Below are 17,791 nucleotides of genomic sequence, written 5' to 3' on the forward strand. Positions count from 1 at the left end.
GAAAAAAAAAACCCACATAACCTTGCTAATAAGGATATAGTATAAGATAAATCAGAGGAAAAGTATGATCAACATGAAGAATAACATTAGTAAACTAACTCAAAAAACAACTGGAAGGGCTATCCAATTAGTGTTATTGTTGATACATGATTATGCTACTTATGTCTAGAAAGTTAGGAGACAGTCACAGAAGTAAAGGTGTATTCGAATAGAGACATGCATACAAAAGAAGTCTTTTAACCAAAAGAGGGGCTGGCATAGCTAAATATGTTCATTTTATGAAAATACACAGTATTTAAAATAGCTAGAGATACCAGTAAACAGGTGTAATTTATTATTAAATGGTAAAGAGGGCAGAAACAAAAAAACCCAGGACAGCTATTACTTTACCAGTATTGAGATAACACAGAGTGATAAAAACTGTTAGGCAAGCTCTATGCATGTGTTCAAGATCCCCAAAGCTGGGGACAAAGAGGTGGATCTATGTATTCATGAACTTTCATACATATAACTTGCTTGAGAAAGACTGTAAGGACACGATTTCCAACCTCACACTTCAGGAATGACTTGAGAGGAGTTGTTTTACCTCCTGAACCCCTCTGCAGGATACTCCAGTCATCTTCCAGACAAAAGCCTAATGAGCCATGACTTCTGAACTACCAGGCAGTTTATTGCCTCAATGGAAGGAGGGGTTGGAAAGGGGGACAGTGACCAGAAAAAAAATAATAAATCTAACACCCTCCTGGCAGAATTATAATGGGTGGGTATGTGTTAAATAAGGTGAAATAGCAATATTCTGTAACATGTGCGTAAGCATTAACCAAAATACAGAATGCATTTAATAAAATACATACTACAGTTCTGAAACAAGCCATCAAGCATTACTTTGAAATAAAGCATAAGAATCTTGCTACTTAGGTGTATGTAACATCTACAGTGATACCCACTGAAGCTGGGCCTCTTTGCTGTATATTTCAACATTTAAATAGTCAGTGAAAAGACACGAACTTGCCTACAGCTTATATATTTTATATCAGAAATCTGCATTGCACACATTTGTCTGCTTTTAACATCATGCAGTTTCCAAAGGCAAAAAGACATACAATATTGTCCCTGCATTTTCCAGATGCTACTCCGTTTTTAGATATATCAGTTCTGAACATTTGGAGAAAAAAAGAAAACAAAACCTTTTTTCAGTTGGAGATATTACCCAAATCTTTAATGCTGAAATGTTACGTCTAACCTGATACATGTTCTTCAATTAGATATTAGATTTTTACTGACATGCAATGTATTTGAAGCATGCATTATGTCAAAACAGACTTTTAGTCCGGGGTGGGAAATCAGGGTTGTTCTTTCAGTGCATCAGGATATCAAGCCCTGGCCATCTCGAGCTGTTGAGGAGAGAAAGAGACTGTAGGCTGATCAGAGTCCTGAGGCAGGGAGAGTACAGATTCCAACATTTTTGTCCTATTTTTTTCCTGTCTCAGGATTTATCTTAAACTACTGTCCATTTTCAAGATGTCAACTCCTAGCAAAAGTGCAGGCAAAGAATGAGGAAAAGAAAGAAGAGAGCCCAGCACCTGTTTCTCTCCACCTGCGTTTCCAAACGTGTGGCGGAAGCCATTCTGTATGACATTTGAGATCCCTTCCATGCTGAAGCGCTAAAAGTAGTGAAAACGTAGCAGAAAGAAAAAAAGGGACAGAGAAAAGTTCAGAAGACTATTAATCAGCATTTATCAAGACTATAAAAGATGAATGACAAAGACAGGCTCTAACGTATATTTCAGCACATTTCTATTTTTTCATTCACCTACTTAATTTTATAATTAAAAAGCAAAACTTATAATGGCAGTTAAGGAGTATATCTACATCAAAATTTAATCAAACAAAATCTTCACAGTGCAGACTCAATAATTGAGACTTGCCTTTTAAAGCTGTCTCATTTTAAAATGTAAAAAGTAGTATTTTTGAAAGTTTAGTTTACAGTACAATCGCCTTTAAAATTCGTGTTTGAGTAATATAATATACTTTTAGAGACACTGCTGATACCAATTTTTCAGATTTTAAACACCTACTAGAAACACTGCTCAGAGGTAGTAATTTTCATTTCTACCTCTTCAAAACATTTTATGTTTTCATGCTTACTTTTCCACAACTGAAACAAAAATTATCTATCAACTGTATTCCCCATTTTTTTGGTAGTATGATACTATATACACAATTAGTTAATAATGCACCCATATTGATTTCAAGCTCCATCATATGGAATCCAAGTAAAGAAAAATTTATATGTAATCCAACCACTTTTTTTTTCCTTGAACTTTTGTAATCATTTTTGCTTGCTAGAGACAACAAGTAAAAAGAAAAATCAAAACAATTTTGATGTTTAGCATGAGATACAAAAATCAGCAACTGCCAAGAACATAAAAAGGAGAAACTGCCAAGCTGCTGACACAGGTCAGCAAGATGCGCACACCTCAGCACACTTACCTGAATGTATTTATTTACAGGAGAAGGAATAAAATGTGCTGGAATACATTATTCATTTGCTTTCTAAAGCTCAATGAGGTCAGTAAACAGACACACATGTTGCCAAAGCCATCTTAACTCTTGTCAGATATCCTGCTTAAATGAACTGGTATCTTCAAGCCCTGACTATTTTTAATTACTCCCCAGTTTGTCCTTGTGAGAGATGTAAAAGTTTTAGAAGTCTAAGAAAGTGATTTACTCAAAGCCTATATGAAGGACAAAGAATTAAACTCTCTATTTTTTAAAATTCAATTATAGTATTTACAGGATAATTGATTTTTTTAGACTATGAAAATTTAAGCCTAATTCCAAGCTTTGCATTTAGATGAGACTTCATTATAGCTTTAGTTAATAAAATTATTAATTTATACATTATTTATTAACAGAATCTCACTCTTCATGAAGTTACTAGCTGTATGCACATTCTCATGTGCAAAAAAAGTGCAAAAAAAAAAAAGAGGAGTGTGGAAGGAAGTAAGTTTGCACCTCTTTCTGGGAGAAGGCTCTCAAATCTGGTACTCGGTGATAGTGAAAGCCATTTTCAAAGGAACCACACATATGCAGCCTACAGTCTTATTTGGGAGCTAGCTTGTTCACTCCTTCTCAGAAAGCAATCTGCCACATATGTATCTTGAAGCAACCAAATATGAAAATGTCTTATATTGGGACGACATACAGTTATACCTGAAAGCATCATTCAAGTCTCCAAACTTGGAACTAACCAGAATAGCTTAAGAATCACTTAACTCCAGTTTCAAAACCAACTAATGACTTTTCTTTCTAGTTAGATTTTGAACTTTTGACTGTGCCCTTGCAAAGGGGATGAGAACTTTGTATTTTCTTCCAGACACATACTTTCTTAAGAGTTACATTAAAACTCATCTATGTACACAAAAGATGACAAATTAGATGGACAAGATCAGAACTCCGTTGAGTTATATCACAGGTATGTTATTCTTGTAAGTTTAGAAATAGATTCTGAAAAATTAATGTTTCATTACAAATGTTCATTTCTTATGCTTGAAAAACAAACTCAAAAACCTTCTGATGTCAAACTGAAGCATTCTTTCTGGGACTTAGCCAAGATCTACAATACTTTAATCACATTTTCTGCATCCTGTAAGAAACACTTAGAAATTCTAAAATTAATATCCCACTTAAGTAATTTAAAATTATGCTAGACAGATAAGAAAGAAAAAAGTTGCATTGACAAGATAATAACCTAATTTCTTTCATTCTCTGCCTCCTGTTATTCAAACTCTGTTTGAAAGACATTTTTCCTTTTGTTGCTATGTTCTGTAAAGAATAAACCAAATTATCTCCTCCCTGTACACCCGCACTACTCTTTGGACTCACTCCTGTCTCTTGTTGGATGTAGTAACTCTGCCACAGGTTTCAAGAGATTGAGGGTAATATTTTTACTTTTTTCCTACCTAAGAACCATCATGATCAACACCTCTACAACCACACCAACAATACTACTGCATTTCCTGCAAGACCAACAGTGGTACGTACACACATACTAAAATTCACACAGTGAAACCAAACAGATAAATGAGTTTGCCTACTGACAACAGAACACACAGCAGCAGATCCAAAGACAGTATTTTTTGTGACTTTGTGAAAAAAAATTATCTCAATAGTAAGTGCCTAAGGCTTGTCTATGAATGAAGGCATGGAAGTAGGTGTACCAGGTATCCTGATATAATCTACAACTACCCTTCCCATAGGGAAAAAACAAAAAATATTTTCAATCTGTAAATAGTTACAAAAATTTTCTTACTGTTCCAGGCATGTGACCTCTCTCTTGTTTGCCATTCTGAGGACTACCATTTTTCAGCTTCTTTTTCTTCTTTGCCGTTTCTTTGTGTTCTCTCTGCTTGTTTTGTACTTCGATGAGCACAGAAATGAAGCTGTTTTTCACTTCCTTCTCAAACTCCAACTCGTCTCGTAGAGCCAACTGCTGTACCAGTTCCTCAGAATAATCCTTAATAGCAGTCTCAATTTCTTCTAGGAGTTCATTTAACTCAGCAACAGACAATCTTTTTACTCCTATAAATAGTTCACAAAAAAGTAAACTGTCAAGATTTTACTTGTGGGAATTACAACAAAAAAGCACCCTGAAATTTTTCAAAAGAAAAAATTCAATTCTAAAACTACATAGAACAAACCAATATTCCTAACGGAATAAACACAGAGGCAACTAGATTAGCAACAAGAAGGTTGTCGAACTTTCTTCTTATTTCTGAGAAATCTGAAATAATCTGCAAATATGAAGACCATGTGGTAGTTAAGGAAGCGGAAGTAAGCACTAAACTTCTAATACTGACATCTCTGTTAACTATTACTTTCCATCTACACTCACTGTTCAAAATAAAAGGTCTCCGTATTTTCTGACACAATTTCTGATTTCTTACACTTTGGCATTTCTGGAATCCTTGGATTTTTCACCTACAGTAGATCATATTCTACAAGTGACGGAATCTTCTTAGGGATATTGCTAAGGTATACGTGCATATTAATAAAAGCTTGCACCGAACTTTTATGTTAAGATTTTTAGATGCAATTAGTAGAAAACCCAACAGAATCCTCCAAATTTTCTTTGTCTGGGGATTGTAATCAAAAGCATGGCTTTGTATTGCCTGAAACAATGACCTAGATCAAAACTAGCCAACAGGCTCATTTCAAGCAAAAATAAGCATTAATAGTTTTGAGAAAGCATGAGACTGAATTGGTCAATGCTAAACCAGGAGCCTGTAAAATGTCAGTTTGGAAACAGAAAACCCCTCCAGGTTTGCATTTTAAAGGTATTCTTGAGTCACTTGTTACAGACAGTGAAATTATGACCAAGAAGAATGTTCTAAGGCCTGCTTGGGTTAAAAGTGAGCACATTGAAGACTGCATTCCATTCCCTATTATGTCTGACACACCTAGAAAGCTAGTTGAGCAGCTGCTATGTCAAAGAACATAATTTTCATTGGCATTTGAGAAACACCTAGCCCTGGTTACACTGAAGAGTACAATCTGTTTAAGGACACTGCACAGATGTTTGTAATTATTTCGTTACATTAAATTAGTCTAGTAAATGTTATGTTTAAAAAAACTGTTATAAGTGAAAATGCCTATGGACAAGTGTTGAAAAACACAGATAAGGCCACAAACTACAAAAAAAGTATAGGTCTTTAGAAGCATCAAAGGTGAAATGTGATTTTCTCTAAAAGTACAGCAGGGAAAACTGATTAGAGAAAGCTCCTTGTCACTAATTTACAAAAGAAAAAGCAATGAAACCTGTTAAGGCAATTGTCTGTCAAGGAACCACAGTTTTTCAGAGTAGCTTAGGTCTTAAACTCTGTTCAAACACTGTAACAGTACTATATGATTAAGGATCTAAGTTTTAAGTAGTCTGAACCATCCATCGCCTTTTTTGTTACTTAAACTATTCTAAGCATGCAGCAGGCAGGTTATGGCTTCTACTTGTAACATACATCTTGGCTCTGCTCACAGTCATTGCACATACCACAGTAGGTCTTACCACAGCAATAACTTTTTGCAAAGTCAACACTGGTTGTCAGCAACAGCAAACAGCAACGGCAACTCACATATAAGCAGGGGGAAGAACAGCAAATTCAGCGACAAGATTATCTGGTGCTCTGTGGGTGCGAGTCGCAGAATAGGCCCTACAGTCTGTGAAACTGAGTATACCCTGCAGTAAAAACTAATATGAGTAAGTTCCATATGCATTCAATACAAAGGACTGCCTAAAAAGCATAGGTTGCACCACTGCTTTGTTTTTGTGAAAGACTAGACAGAGCACCAGTGAGTCCCAGCACTTAAGAACCAGCTTCACACCCTAAGAAACAACTGTTCCAATAAAATAGATGCAGATTATCCAACTGCAATCCTGACTCGTTGTGATCAAAGCCTACAAAAGAGCTACTCAGGAACTACTCAGCTGACACAGGTGAATGAAGACAGAGTAACTCAAATGCAGAAGACTACTTGGAATAAATACTAGATATGTAGGCTAAAGGACTCACCTGTGTAACCAGAACTGTAACTGGTTTTATTTTTTGACTGTCTTAATACACATCTTTTCCTATCCAAGAAAAAAGTAAATACAAGCTTTGATTTCCTGCTTTCAATCCTAAAAAATTAACACCTCTGACTTGTCTTATAAAAGCCAGGCAGTTTCTAGGAAACTGCAACAATTTTAGACAGATGCAGACTAATTCTGAGGCAGCTTAATGCAGAAGAGAAGGTAGCAAGAGCTTGTGATAAAATAGTGACCTGAAAGACATGAAAGCAGATTCTGAGAACCTGGTGAAGCAAAGTTAAATTATCTGCCACAGTAACTCAAGGCATCGTTTGGTCAAGGCTGACCTTTAAACTGTGAAGATGCAACAGACAAGATCAACTCCTGAGGCAAAGCAAAATAAATATGATATGAAATACCAAGCAAGTTTGATTAGATCCAAACCTAAGGACATATGGAACTGTCAGAAAAGCAGGAAGCCGTGCTGTCCAGGATACGCTTTGCTTTCATATTCCTGAAATTTATGTGTTGAGACAGCTAAGAGTCCAACCATGAAAATGGAATCTCATCCATAAATCTGAAGTGTAGCAGAAACTGTAAATCATATCACAAATGGTCAGCCAGTTTTCTGAATCTTCTGCAGAATTTATATTGCTGACCCAGACTACAGGAAAGAAAGCACCAAACTTTGTGAAAGCGACCAAAGTAAAAGGATCATCTAGCATATATTCTTTGTGTTCCTATCACCTTCTAGAATTGATTTGTATAAGTACGCAAATTAAATTTCCATCATGAAACTGATTAATCACAGGTTTCTTTTACACACAATTCAACCTACTACAACAAAACCACACATGGAATTTCTCCTTTCCTTTTGTACAAGGAAGAACAGATTATTTTATTTGAGTAGAAGAAGATGCAAAAGTTTTTTTAAAACTTTTAAGCTTTTTGAAAAGGAATGGAAGGGAAGGAAAGAAAAATATGTAAGGTCCTTACAGGGAAAAAAAAAAGGCAACAGTTGCCTTATTTTTCTGTTACTGTATATCTAGATACTTTGTAGTGACTGAAACAGTACCAAAGAAACCCCATTTGCTTTATTTACTACATAGCTGATCTTAAACACAGTATTGGCCTCAAGAAAGTGTCTCACTTTACAACACAGAAATTAAGAAAATTCAATAAAAATTATCAACTTATCACTCTACCTATGAAGGGACTTCATTCCAGTTAATCAAGCTTAAGCATGTTTGCTTTAAAACTTTCTAGAATTTCAAGTTATTTTATTATGAAAAGTGCCAAAGATAAGTCTTCTATTTATGTTCTAAATCTAGTTTATTCTTTCAGGGCATTCTGAAAATATTTTTGAATGCAGGTGTTTCATAAGAAGGACTTGCTGTAAAACAAACACATGGCAAGCTTACCGTTTAAACTATTTTCACTAAGTGTAAGAGTAGAATACTAAATAAGTACCACTTACTCTCTTCATAGCTATTATTTGTACTGGATCTCTTGAGCGTCTGAATTTCCTGGGAAAGCATGGAGAGCCGATCTGATTGGGTGGGTGTTTCATCATCTTCTGGATCAGGTGATTCCTGCATCATTTCCTCTATTTCTTCAATCACCTTCAAAAAATAAAAACCCTTAGGAAAACACTCCTGCATGAAGAGAAACAGCCTGCAATTTGAAGCAAAGCTGTTAAGAACTTAAGGGTTTGGTTTTTTTTTTAACTTTCAATTAGCAAAGATGCTTCCAGATGAAACTAATACCAAGACTGGATTAAGGAGAATCAACAAAATCATACTGACATTTCCTCCCCATCCTTGCTCTCCAAGAATAAGCCTACCTTTTCAAGGTAAATTGGTGATCTCATAACAAGCAGCGTGTTGAAACTACACAGTTATTTCTACAAGAAGGTACACATGGTTCTGCTTAAGAGAACTGAACTAAAGAGTGAGCAGGAATATCTTTCCCAAGTATTTGGTTGAAGGAAAACAAAACAACAAAAATCAATTACCTTCCCACCCCCAGCCCCCACTTCAGTACACTTCTCTGAGCAAAAAAAAAAAAAAGCTCCAAATAACCTGAAAATCTACTGTGCTTATGATAAGTTTTATGAAGTTGTAAATCATAACCTGAAGCTGACTTGCATCCCTGGGTGTAAGATTTGAGCCAGAGAGAAAGCAGGAGAACAGAAATCCTGTGCATAATAAGCTCACTTTTTTTTGGTACAGAAATGACCATATCTCTACAGGCTAAACTATTAACTGAACAGCTGAATAAATAACACATCAACTTTTGCAGGTTTAAAGGCTGTAGACATTGCTGAGATCCATCTCACAGCAAAAAAGCTGAGGCAGTTCAAGTAATCCTGTCCCTCATACTCCTAATAACCGTGTTCATCAGAGTTCACAGGTAACCATTTAAACAAGAAAGTACATTCTTGCATTTGCTTACTAAAGCAGGATCCTAATGGACAGTCGTTAACCTTACTCAGAAGAGCAATTTTCAAGATAACTTACATAAATCCATGGATTTGGAACAGAAGCCTTTAGACGCTAAGTAGTTTGAAAGCTTAGTAGCAGAACTGCTAGGCAAAAACTTCAAAGAACTCTTGCTAACCACGAAGCCATGTGAAGATACCAATGGCAATACAGTCATGCTGGAAAACTACAAACTCTACAATACCACCAACATTCTGAAAATATTTTTGCTTTTTAACATATATATTTAATTTTGTAGTATTTCTGACTTATTCATGGTAAGAAATGTAGAAAGATTTCAGAGACCCTGGACTATCAACCTCACCTGGAGCATTGGAATACTTTTCAAATCTGAATGACGTAGTAATATCTCACACATTATTATGACCCTAAATAAAGAACAATCAAGAAGCATAGCTATGGTGAACAGCAAGAAGGAAGGACAAAAAAATAATTACAGACTAAAAGAAAAATACTACATCAACAACACTGTCTTCACTGAACACTTTACCTGCTCTGCTGTGAAGAGAGGTTCATCATTGATGCAGGAAACAATGATAGAATGCATATCCAACTGTTCTCTCAGCTCTTCATCATCTGACAGGTCAAGGTTCAAGTTATCATTTACCTAGAAAGGATAACAATGTGTATTTATACAAATATATATACACATTTGTGTGTGTATATATCTCTAAAAGATACATGTACACATATAAAAAACAAAAGGGGAACTTTTGAGTTTTAAGAATGACACAGATTCCTTGTCCATAGTAATGGAATCAATGACTCTTGCCATCAAATACCTGGAAACCGTAGTACTTTAACAGCTGAAATCAAAACCACAATTGGAGAAAGTTAAAATAGCTGACAGTCTTTAAAGTCTTTAAATACACTCAGCAACATAAAGACCATGACATGCAGATGTCTGCATGGCTGGAAAACAGTCAGTCCAATGTAGATATTTAACTCTTAAGTGAAGACAGATATTTGTCGGTGTGGGGTGAAAACCTACATATAATGTCTAACATTACACAAACCTGTTATTTTACGTGCTTTTATAGTTCTACTTTTTCGCATAATAAAAGATATGAAAAAAGTTGTTTTGAAAAACAGAACATGGTTATCACCACAGATTATTTTAAAATTATACTGTTGATTGTCTCACAGTCTTTTAAAAAAGAAGCAGAAGTAACACTGTTCCCACACATATACCACCAAATTACACTCATCCTTTAAATCCAAAGACGTACATATAGTAAAAGATTTAAGTCCCCTCCTTAATCAGTCAGGTATATTTTATTCTCACACGGTCATATATTCTAGTTTATTTACAAAGTTGTTTGCTTTTTCTGCACTTTGTCTGTTACTAGATTCCAGATGCACCAGCCTAGAAAAGCCCCCCAGCCCTCAAAAGCTGCAATCTCTAACCTTCGACATTTTGAGATCAATCACTTTAACTGATCTTTGGGCTAATTTACAAACATTATGACCAGCTGTATAAAGTGTCCTTGGTGTCACCATATCAGTTTTCAATTTTTGTGTAAATCCTCCAATTTTCCCAGTTCCTTCAGAAACCTTAACAGTTTTCAGATTCACTTTGAAGATACTACTGAGATCCCCAGATAGCTAGTCTATAGGGGAAAACATAAAATTTGTATTTTTTCAGACATCAGAATGAAGTCAAATGTCCACTTTTTTCCAGAATCTGAATTCCAATAACTATGCAATGACAGGGCTCCACTAAGAATATATGTTCACCTACCGCACAGATAAATCCCAGTTTTGACATTCTTTGAAGTCTGCAATTCTCAAATATTTTTCCATCTATATAGGATTATGCGAAGAACCATGGGTTAGTAAGCAACGATAACAGTTTATCTAGAAGGTCAGCTTCCCCTCCTGACATCTCCAGAAACAATATTATGAGAGACTAACAAAATATATTCTGATAATTTAGGCTAATAAACCACCTAAAACAACCCAAGCTACAACTGATGCCAAAAAGACCACCTGGACTTCCATCCAGCCACACTCCATGCCTTTTTCTGTTCTCACACTCCTACCAGGGAATGACCTGTTTAAAAGTAATCTAACAAAAATATAATAAACAAGCAATTGCGCAATCCTGTTCCATGTACCACTGTACAACACTTCCACCTAACTACTTCTTTTACCATCAGAGTCGTATAAAAATGTTCATAGATCTGTGATGTAAAGCAACAAAGATTAGATGAATCAGCCTCATTCACCTTACACTTTTTTCCTACTAAAACGGTAACAGAAATACTTTAAGCACAAGTCCAACAGCATATTATTAGTTTCAAATGCATCAAGAAGTGTTGCTTAGCTGTTAATATTCATTGTAAGAAAGTTAAAACAAGCTACTAGCTGGTCCATATGTGCTGTCACATATCCATAAATACATCTGAAACACAGAGAAGTAGAAAAAAAGTATGTAAAACACTCCCTAACAGATGGGCTTTACACATTAAAAGACATGCCAGGTGGAGTGAAAGCTGAAAAAACTTGAGATATGTTTAATCGATGAACTGATTTTCCCTCTACTGACAGCATACCTAAGATTCTTTCTAATCCATGAACACCACTTTACTTTTTTTTTTGTAGTTCCTTCATTACTTCCTGCAAAGAACTTAAAAAAACTATAAAAAACATTTGTTTACATTGTACCTAGTTCCTTATCTTCCAGACCATTTTTCAGTCACACAACTAGGTCATGGCATGGGGGTTGTAAGTCTTTTCATTTTGAATGTAAGGATTTAATTACCCTAAAACCACTTAGAAAATCTGAACAAACACTCTAAAACACAAGTCAAATTCAAGGTATAATCAGTGGACTCAAATAAAGAAAGTGAGTTCTAAACTGCCATCTTCCCCTGCTGAACCCCAAAGTATCCTCTTCAGCAGAACAATCTTTGCTCCTGTCAGAGTAAAAAGAAGCTGTGGATTATATAATGGATGTCAGAAGTCAAAGCATTACGCTATTCGTAGGTTACACGTACAGACATTTTTACAACTTAACTCAGCTTCACTAAGTTTAAAAGATAAGCCACCTGCTATCCTCAGAAGACATGGGAGGTGAGAATTCTTCCTAGCTTTTCTTCCTGATGCGTTTTAATCTACTTTTAAGATCAGAGGACAACCCTTTCTATAAACCTCTCTGAAGCTCTTCATTCCCTGCTCCCTCCCCAGACAACTATTCTACTCATTAAATAAGAAAAATAAAACAAAACAAACTCTTGCACTTCAGTGTCTCCCGGGTCACCTTTCCTGTAAAAGAAGCCACTTCAGTCTCCACCTGACTGCAGAATGAGATGAACTTAAAAAAAAAGCCCACGCTGGATTTACTACATCAGAACACTCCACTCCTGCCTCTTTTCCTCCCTCAACCAGAATAGCATTCAACACGAAACAGACAGTAGAAAGATTTTATGTGAAATGCTTTCTAATTTTAAAATTTTTTCTATCATGCTCTGGCTCCAATGAACATCCATCTAAAACTAACTCTGAATTATTTCAACCAAAGGAGATGCAAACATACATCAAACACGTTTGACTCTGTGATTTTTTTTAAAACCTCTCGTGTATAATACCAAGTACTAAAAATATTTTAAGCTATTTAATAACAACACCAATCTTTTATACAAAAGCAAATTGTTTTATTTTCCTGCTGAGTACAAAAGATCCCAAAAGGTTATTTCTGCTGATCAGAACTTACCCCTTTTTCTGAAAGATTCAGTGTTGGCAAGTGCAAAGCTCTGGTGTGTGAAGATTTCCAGTCAACAGGCATTACGTTACCATAATTATCAGTCAAAGCATTCCAAATCCTGGAGAGAGGAATAAAGGAACAAAAATGAAGGCCTTAAAAAAAGCAGCAACTGATCAGCAGTAAATATATTTGCAGTGATAAAAGATTTCTATCAACAATAGAAATGTTGATACTTGAATGTTTCCTCTCTGAATATTCATTTACAAGTTAACTGACAATATTTTTATAACGTTTGGAAGATAAAATGTTTTTGATAAATAAAATTTATTTCCCTTTTTAAACCAACAACATGAACACAGCAGTGAAATAATATGATGAAGAGACAGCTTTATTACCAATTATATAACCGTACTCAAAATCTTTTTTGGGGGTGGATGAGTCCGTGCTTTAACGAAATTTGAGCTCAGCTATAAATCCCTTTCCTAGTGTTCTTCCTGTTCTTGCCTTTTGCGTGTTAAAATCAGGAATAAGCAAAGGCCGAGTAGCAAATTCTAGGCCAAATTTTTTTTTCTTTCTTTTCATTTATCACACAAGAACGAACATGCACAATTTATAATAGAATTCTGCAAGAATTTTGTTTTATCAAGAAGTACTCTTGCTGAGCTTGGCCCACCACTCTCATCTACAGTTGATCTTGATTGTGTCTACAGTGTCCAACCTCTCTGGCTGTGCTGGAGGCTTGCATATGCAGCCCTATTCTGGTATACTAGTTCAGATTTTGAAACAGAGCAGCCCTGTTAGCAGGTTGCTGCCTCAAGACAGCTAACAAACCCCACCTCTAAGCGCTATGCGGTGGGCGCACGTTTAGAGCGGTTGCCTAGCTAGGCTCCGAGGAATGGCTGAGCCAGACACAGAAGGTCAGACAGAGCCTCAACACTGCACAGTATGTCTCTGATTCATGTATCTCTGAACCTACCTCACCGCCTATACCACAGACATACAGTCTTTTGCTAACAGTTTTTTTTCTTCTCTTAGAATGAGACATACTATGCAGTTACCTCAGAATAAAAGAACCACAGTATTTTTAATGGAGATAAGCTGACTGAAATTTACTGTAAAATAACACATATAAATGCTAGTAAAACAATGTTAAAGACAGGAAAGCAGCACAGATCAAAAGGTGCTATCGCTCACGAGAAAAAATCAATTATCCAGTTGCAACTGAGATTATGTTCTCCATCTGTTTTCCATGCTTAATTTCAAACACTGAAACGGTGGGCATTTTGCAAGAGACTAAATAAATATTACCCCCTCCATCACTCTGCATTTCTGAACAGCAACTTTTTCTCACCCCGGAGGCAGGAGGCACCGGAATGCACTCACACTTCATGGCTCTTAGGGAAATAAAACCGGACGGCTCGGTGTCAGGCCAGCGCCGGCGGCCCAGCCGGGCCCCGCGGGCGGGGAAAGGCTTCGCCTCCCGCAGCCCACAAGCCCTGCTGGCACCCAGCGAGAAGGCGGCCCTGGCCAGAAGGCCCAGGGGCAGCGCTGTCGCCGGGCAGGGCTGGCGACCCACGGAGCCCGCTCCGCCCGCCGCCCCCGGTCCCGGCCGTCCCCTCAGGCCGGGCCAGGCCTCCTCCCCCGGGCCCAACCACCGCCGCTCCCTCTCCCTGCCTCCCCCCCGGCCCCGGGCCTGCACTCACTCGTCGTCCTGCAGGGCGCTCTGCTCCGTGAGGGGCCGCAGCGGAACGCGGCTCTCGCCGCCGCCAGACCGGGCCTGCGGGGGCTCAAAACAGAGGGACAACTTCGCCACCAAATCCCCACCGCCGCCCCAGCCGCCTTTGTCGCGGGCAGCTTCGGTGCCGTTCCCCGCCGAGGGCTGGAAGCCCGAAAAGTCTTGCCAGTCCCCCGGGTCTCGCTGGGAGGCCGCCGCCGCCATAGCCGCCGCCGGAGACACCGTGCCGCGCGCCCCCGCCCGCGGCTCCCGGCGCTGCGCGCTCCCGCCGCTTCCCGCAGCTCGCGGGGCGGGGCGGGGCGCGGCGCGTGACGGGCGTGGGGCCGCCCAACGGCCGCAGCGGGCGGGGCCCGGCGCGCGGCAGCGGCCGGCGGCCGTTGGCGCTGAGGGAAACTCGGCCGGGCCCGCCCGGGGTCGGGTAAGCAGGTAGCCGGCGCGGCCCCGGGGCTGTGGCCCGGCCTTGACACCTCTTGCGGGGCAGGGAGAGAGCAGGACTTGGCAGGGCCAGCGAGCGTCACTTCTGGCCGCTTCACTGGGTTTCCTCCCGCACACGGGAGGCGGCAGCCACAGGGCCTGAGGCAGCCGCTTGTGAGGCAGCTCACTGGGGAGAGGAAAGGGGAAGGAAGAGCATTTGTAATAATTTAATTGTAACCTGGTAACCTAGGGATGGGTGGCTTTTTGACTGTCATTTTTCCGTCCATCCAGCCACCTAACAAACTTAAGTTGTGGAGGTACTTGGTTCTTTAGTAGCATGGTCACCCCCGTGCCCATCCTTCACTATCTTTATATTATGTCCTTACGTTCAATAGCTTATGATGGGCTTTTTTAATCTAGTACTTTTTTGAGCCGCTATGAACTTTTGATATGCCAAAGTACATAGCAGGAATTTTCCCTGCTTAACTTAGTGAATTTGGTTTGAGCCTCCTGTAGGTTTTTCATACTTCCTACCTCATGTTTGGAAAGACAAAATGAGTGGAAAATCCATTCCCTATTAAGCATCGGTGTGCCACTGGGGTAATTTAAAGACTTTTGTCCTATCCTACTCACCTATAGCTTTTTCAAGCTGACAAACCCTAGTAGACATATGCATTCCAATATGATCCTTTCTGGCACTGGGTGTAGGGCAAAGGAGGCCAGGACTACTTTGAGTGTTCAAATGTGGATGCAACATTGTTTTACACATAGTGCAATGAGGGTTTCTGTTCCATTCTGATGAGAAAGCAAAATGTTTGCAGGCAGAATTTGAAGGTGATTTTCTAGAAGACATAGTCCTCTATAGCCATAGTCTTGGGAAGGAGCAAAAATGCCGGAACAGGTAACTATCGAGGGAGAGGAAATTACTGGAAATGTACAGGGTTGCACAAAAGTACTGATCTTAGTCAAAGTCATTTTTGGTCTTTGCAGAAACTATTACTACTTGGGCATTTTAGATTATTGCAGCTAGCTCTGAGAACATTGACTCAGTGGCCAGCAACAATCCAAACAGCCAATATTATGCCTGATCCAGGGTGTACTGTGTTTGAGCCTTGTGGACACTTTTGGTCCCTTTACCCTTGATCTCAAAAGGATGTAACAGAATGGGCAGTACAAAGAATGGCAGGGTTGGCCAGATGGTGTGGAACAGCTGCCAGAGAATCATATCTTGGGCTTTTCAGCACAGGAAAAAATGGAAAGATAGCGGTCTCTAAATTAATGGGTGGCATATAGATGCTGATCCACTGCTGCTTTGAATGCAGGAAGTCAGGGATATCAAATGAAACCATCAAGAGGGTAGGCTGAAAGAAAGAAAAGGAGGCAGTTTTTCCACAGAGCAAGCAGTTAAGCTGAAAAACTTGCCTCAGGAAGTCACATACCAGCACTTTACATCAAGTCCATTAACATACAAATTAATATAAGAAAAAACCCCATAGGCTAATAAGTAAGTGATCTGTGGCTCACGAAGTCCACGAAGTGCAAATTCTGATTCCTCACACTTTCTGTAGGACTCTATCTATTAAGAGTCCCATATGATTCATTATGGCTTTCTGACAGGTATGACTAGACCACACGGACTCAATGGCAGGGCAAAGGCCTCCCTTTGCGTTTGAGAGATGGACCTTCACTGAATGCTGAAACTACTTGGAATTCCACAAATCCCTCTAACGTAAAAATTCTTTAGTGTAAAACCCAGAACTTTCTGTAACTGCAAACTGTTCTTTACCCACAGTATGTTCTGAACTGTTCTGATCTAAAGTCAGCAGGATAATAATATGAATTCCTACTCCCAGGGAAAAAAAAAACCTCACCATAATAGCAAGCTATAAACTAATGTCTCAAAGACCTGTGCGCAGCTAATAAATACAAATATTTAAGAAAACATACATCAATAGGTTTAAAATTTTTTTATTGTGCTGCCAAGAGCCAAATTACAAGAAACCGCCTTACAGTTAAAAAAGTAAACAAGCAATCTGCTGAACCGCAGTGCACTCCGAGTGCCACATATGCATCTATTTTTCAGAAAATTATATCTGCATTTCTCTTACAAGAGCACAACAGGAACCAAAGTAAAAGAGTGTAATGGATACAGCACATAGGATAAATCATATCTTTAAAATAATAATAATAAAATAATAATAATAAAAAACATTTTACACCATGTCCTATATCCTGCTAATATTTTCAGAATATGGCCTTGATTGTAAAACAAAAGCAAGCATTTACAATTTCTGGATAAAGACTGCTTACTCTTATGCAAGGAATGGATGTTTTGTCTTGACAAAATCTTTGCAGTAACTGGACAGAAACATCTGTTTCGATATCAGATTGAGTACAAAACACTGGGGAGACTACATTTTTTCTTATTGGTGGTTGGAAACGGAAGTTACATAAGCAGAAAAAATGTTGACCCTTAATGATACACCTATTTTTTTCTTTGATGCAAACAGCTAGAACACCTTTTTGATATTCTAAAACAAAAAAATTGTTAATCTTCAGATTAATAAATTAGGTCATTATAATAATAAATTAGGTTTTTTTTTCAGTTTTAAAGTTCAGCAACCTCTGACCAAGTATTTACAACAATACTTGAGAGTTCCTTTACAAAAAATACATTTTCTTTTCACATTAAGCATACTGGGTATCTGTGTCTCTTATGACAAGCATTTGTAAAAGAAAAAAGGCAATGCACAAATGGGTAATTAGTATAAAAGTGCCAAGACCTGTTTGGAAAGTTAACATTGTATTATACAGTCAGAGCTATAAATGAGGCAAGCTACAACAAACTTCCAGCTTAATGTGGACAATAT

At 38.2% G+C, this 17,791-nt stretch overlaps 1 protein-coding gene across 2 annotated transcripts in view; it reads right to left on the reverse strand.

Moving 5' to 3' along the window:
• The window catches only part of FEZ2 (fasciculation and elongation protein zeta 2), a 31,020-nt gene extending 16,219 nt beyond the window's left edge, over window positions 1-14,801 (reverse strand). Inside the window, exons 1-6 of one of the 2 annotated variants that reach the window (XM_074579917.1) lie at window positions 14,476-14,801; window positions 12,782-12,890; window positions 9,557-9,673; window positions 8,043-8,187; window positions 4,316-4,584; window positions 1,584-1,664 (exon numbers count right to left, since the gene is read on the reverse strand). In XM_074579917.1, coding sequence (XP_074436018.1) covers window positions 1,584-1,664; window positions 4,316-4,584; window positions 8,043-8,187; window positions 9,557-9,673; window positions 12,782-12,890; window positions 14,476-14,711 — 957 coding nt within the window. In that variant the 5' untranslated portion in view covers window positions 14,712-14,801. The remainder of the gene's footprint in view (window positions 1-1,583; window positions 1,665-4,315; window positions 4,585-8,042; window positions 8,188-9,556; window positions 9,674-12,781; window positions 12,891-14,475) is intronic. The other variant, XM_074579918.1, reaches the window with a different exon arrangement.
• Between the last annotated feature and the right edge of the window lie 2,990 nt (window positions 14,802-17,791).

Source organism: Larus michahellis, chromosome 3 (genome assembly GCF_964199755.1).
Source record: "Larus michahellis chromosome 3, bLarMic1.1, whole genome shotgun sequence".
Taxonomy (NCBI): Eukaryota; Metazoa; Chordata; class Aves; order Charadriiformes; family Laridae; genus Larus; species Larus michahellis.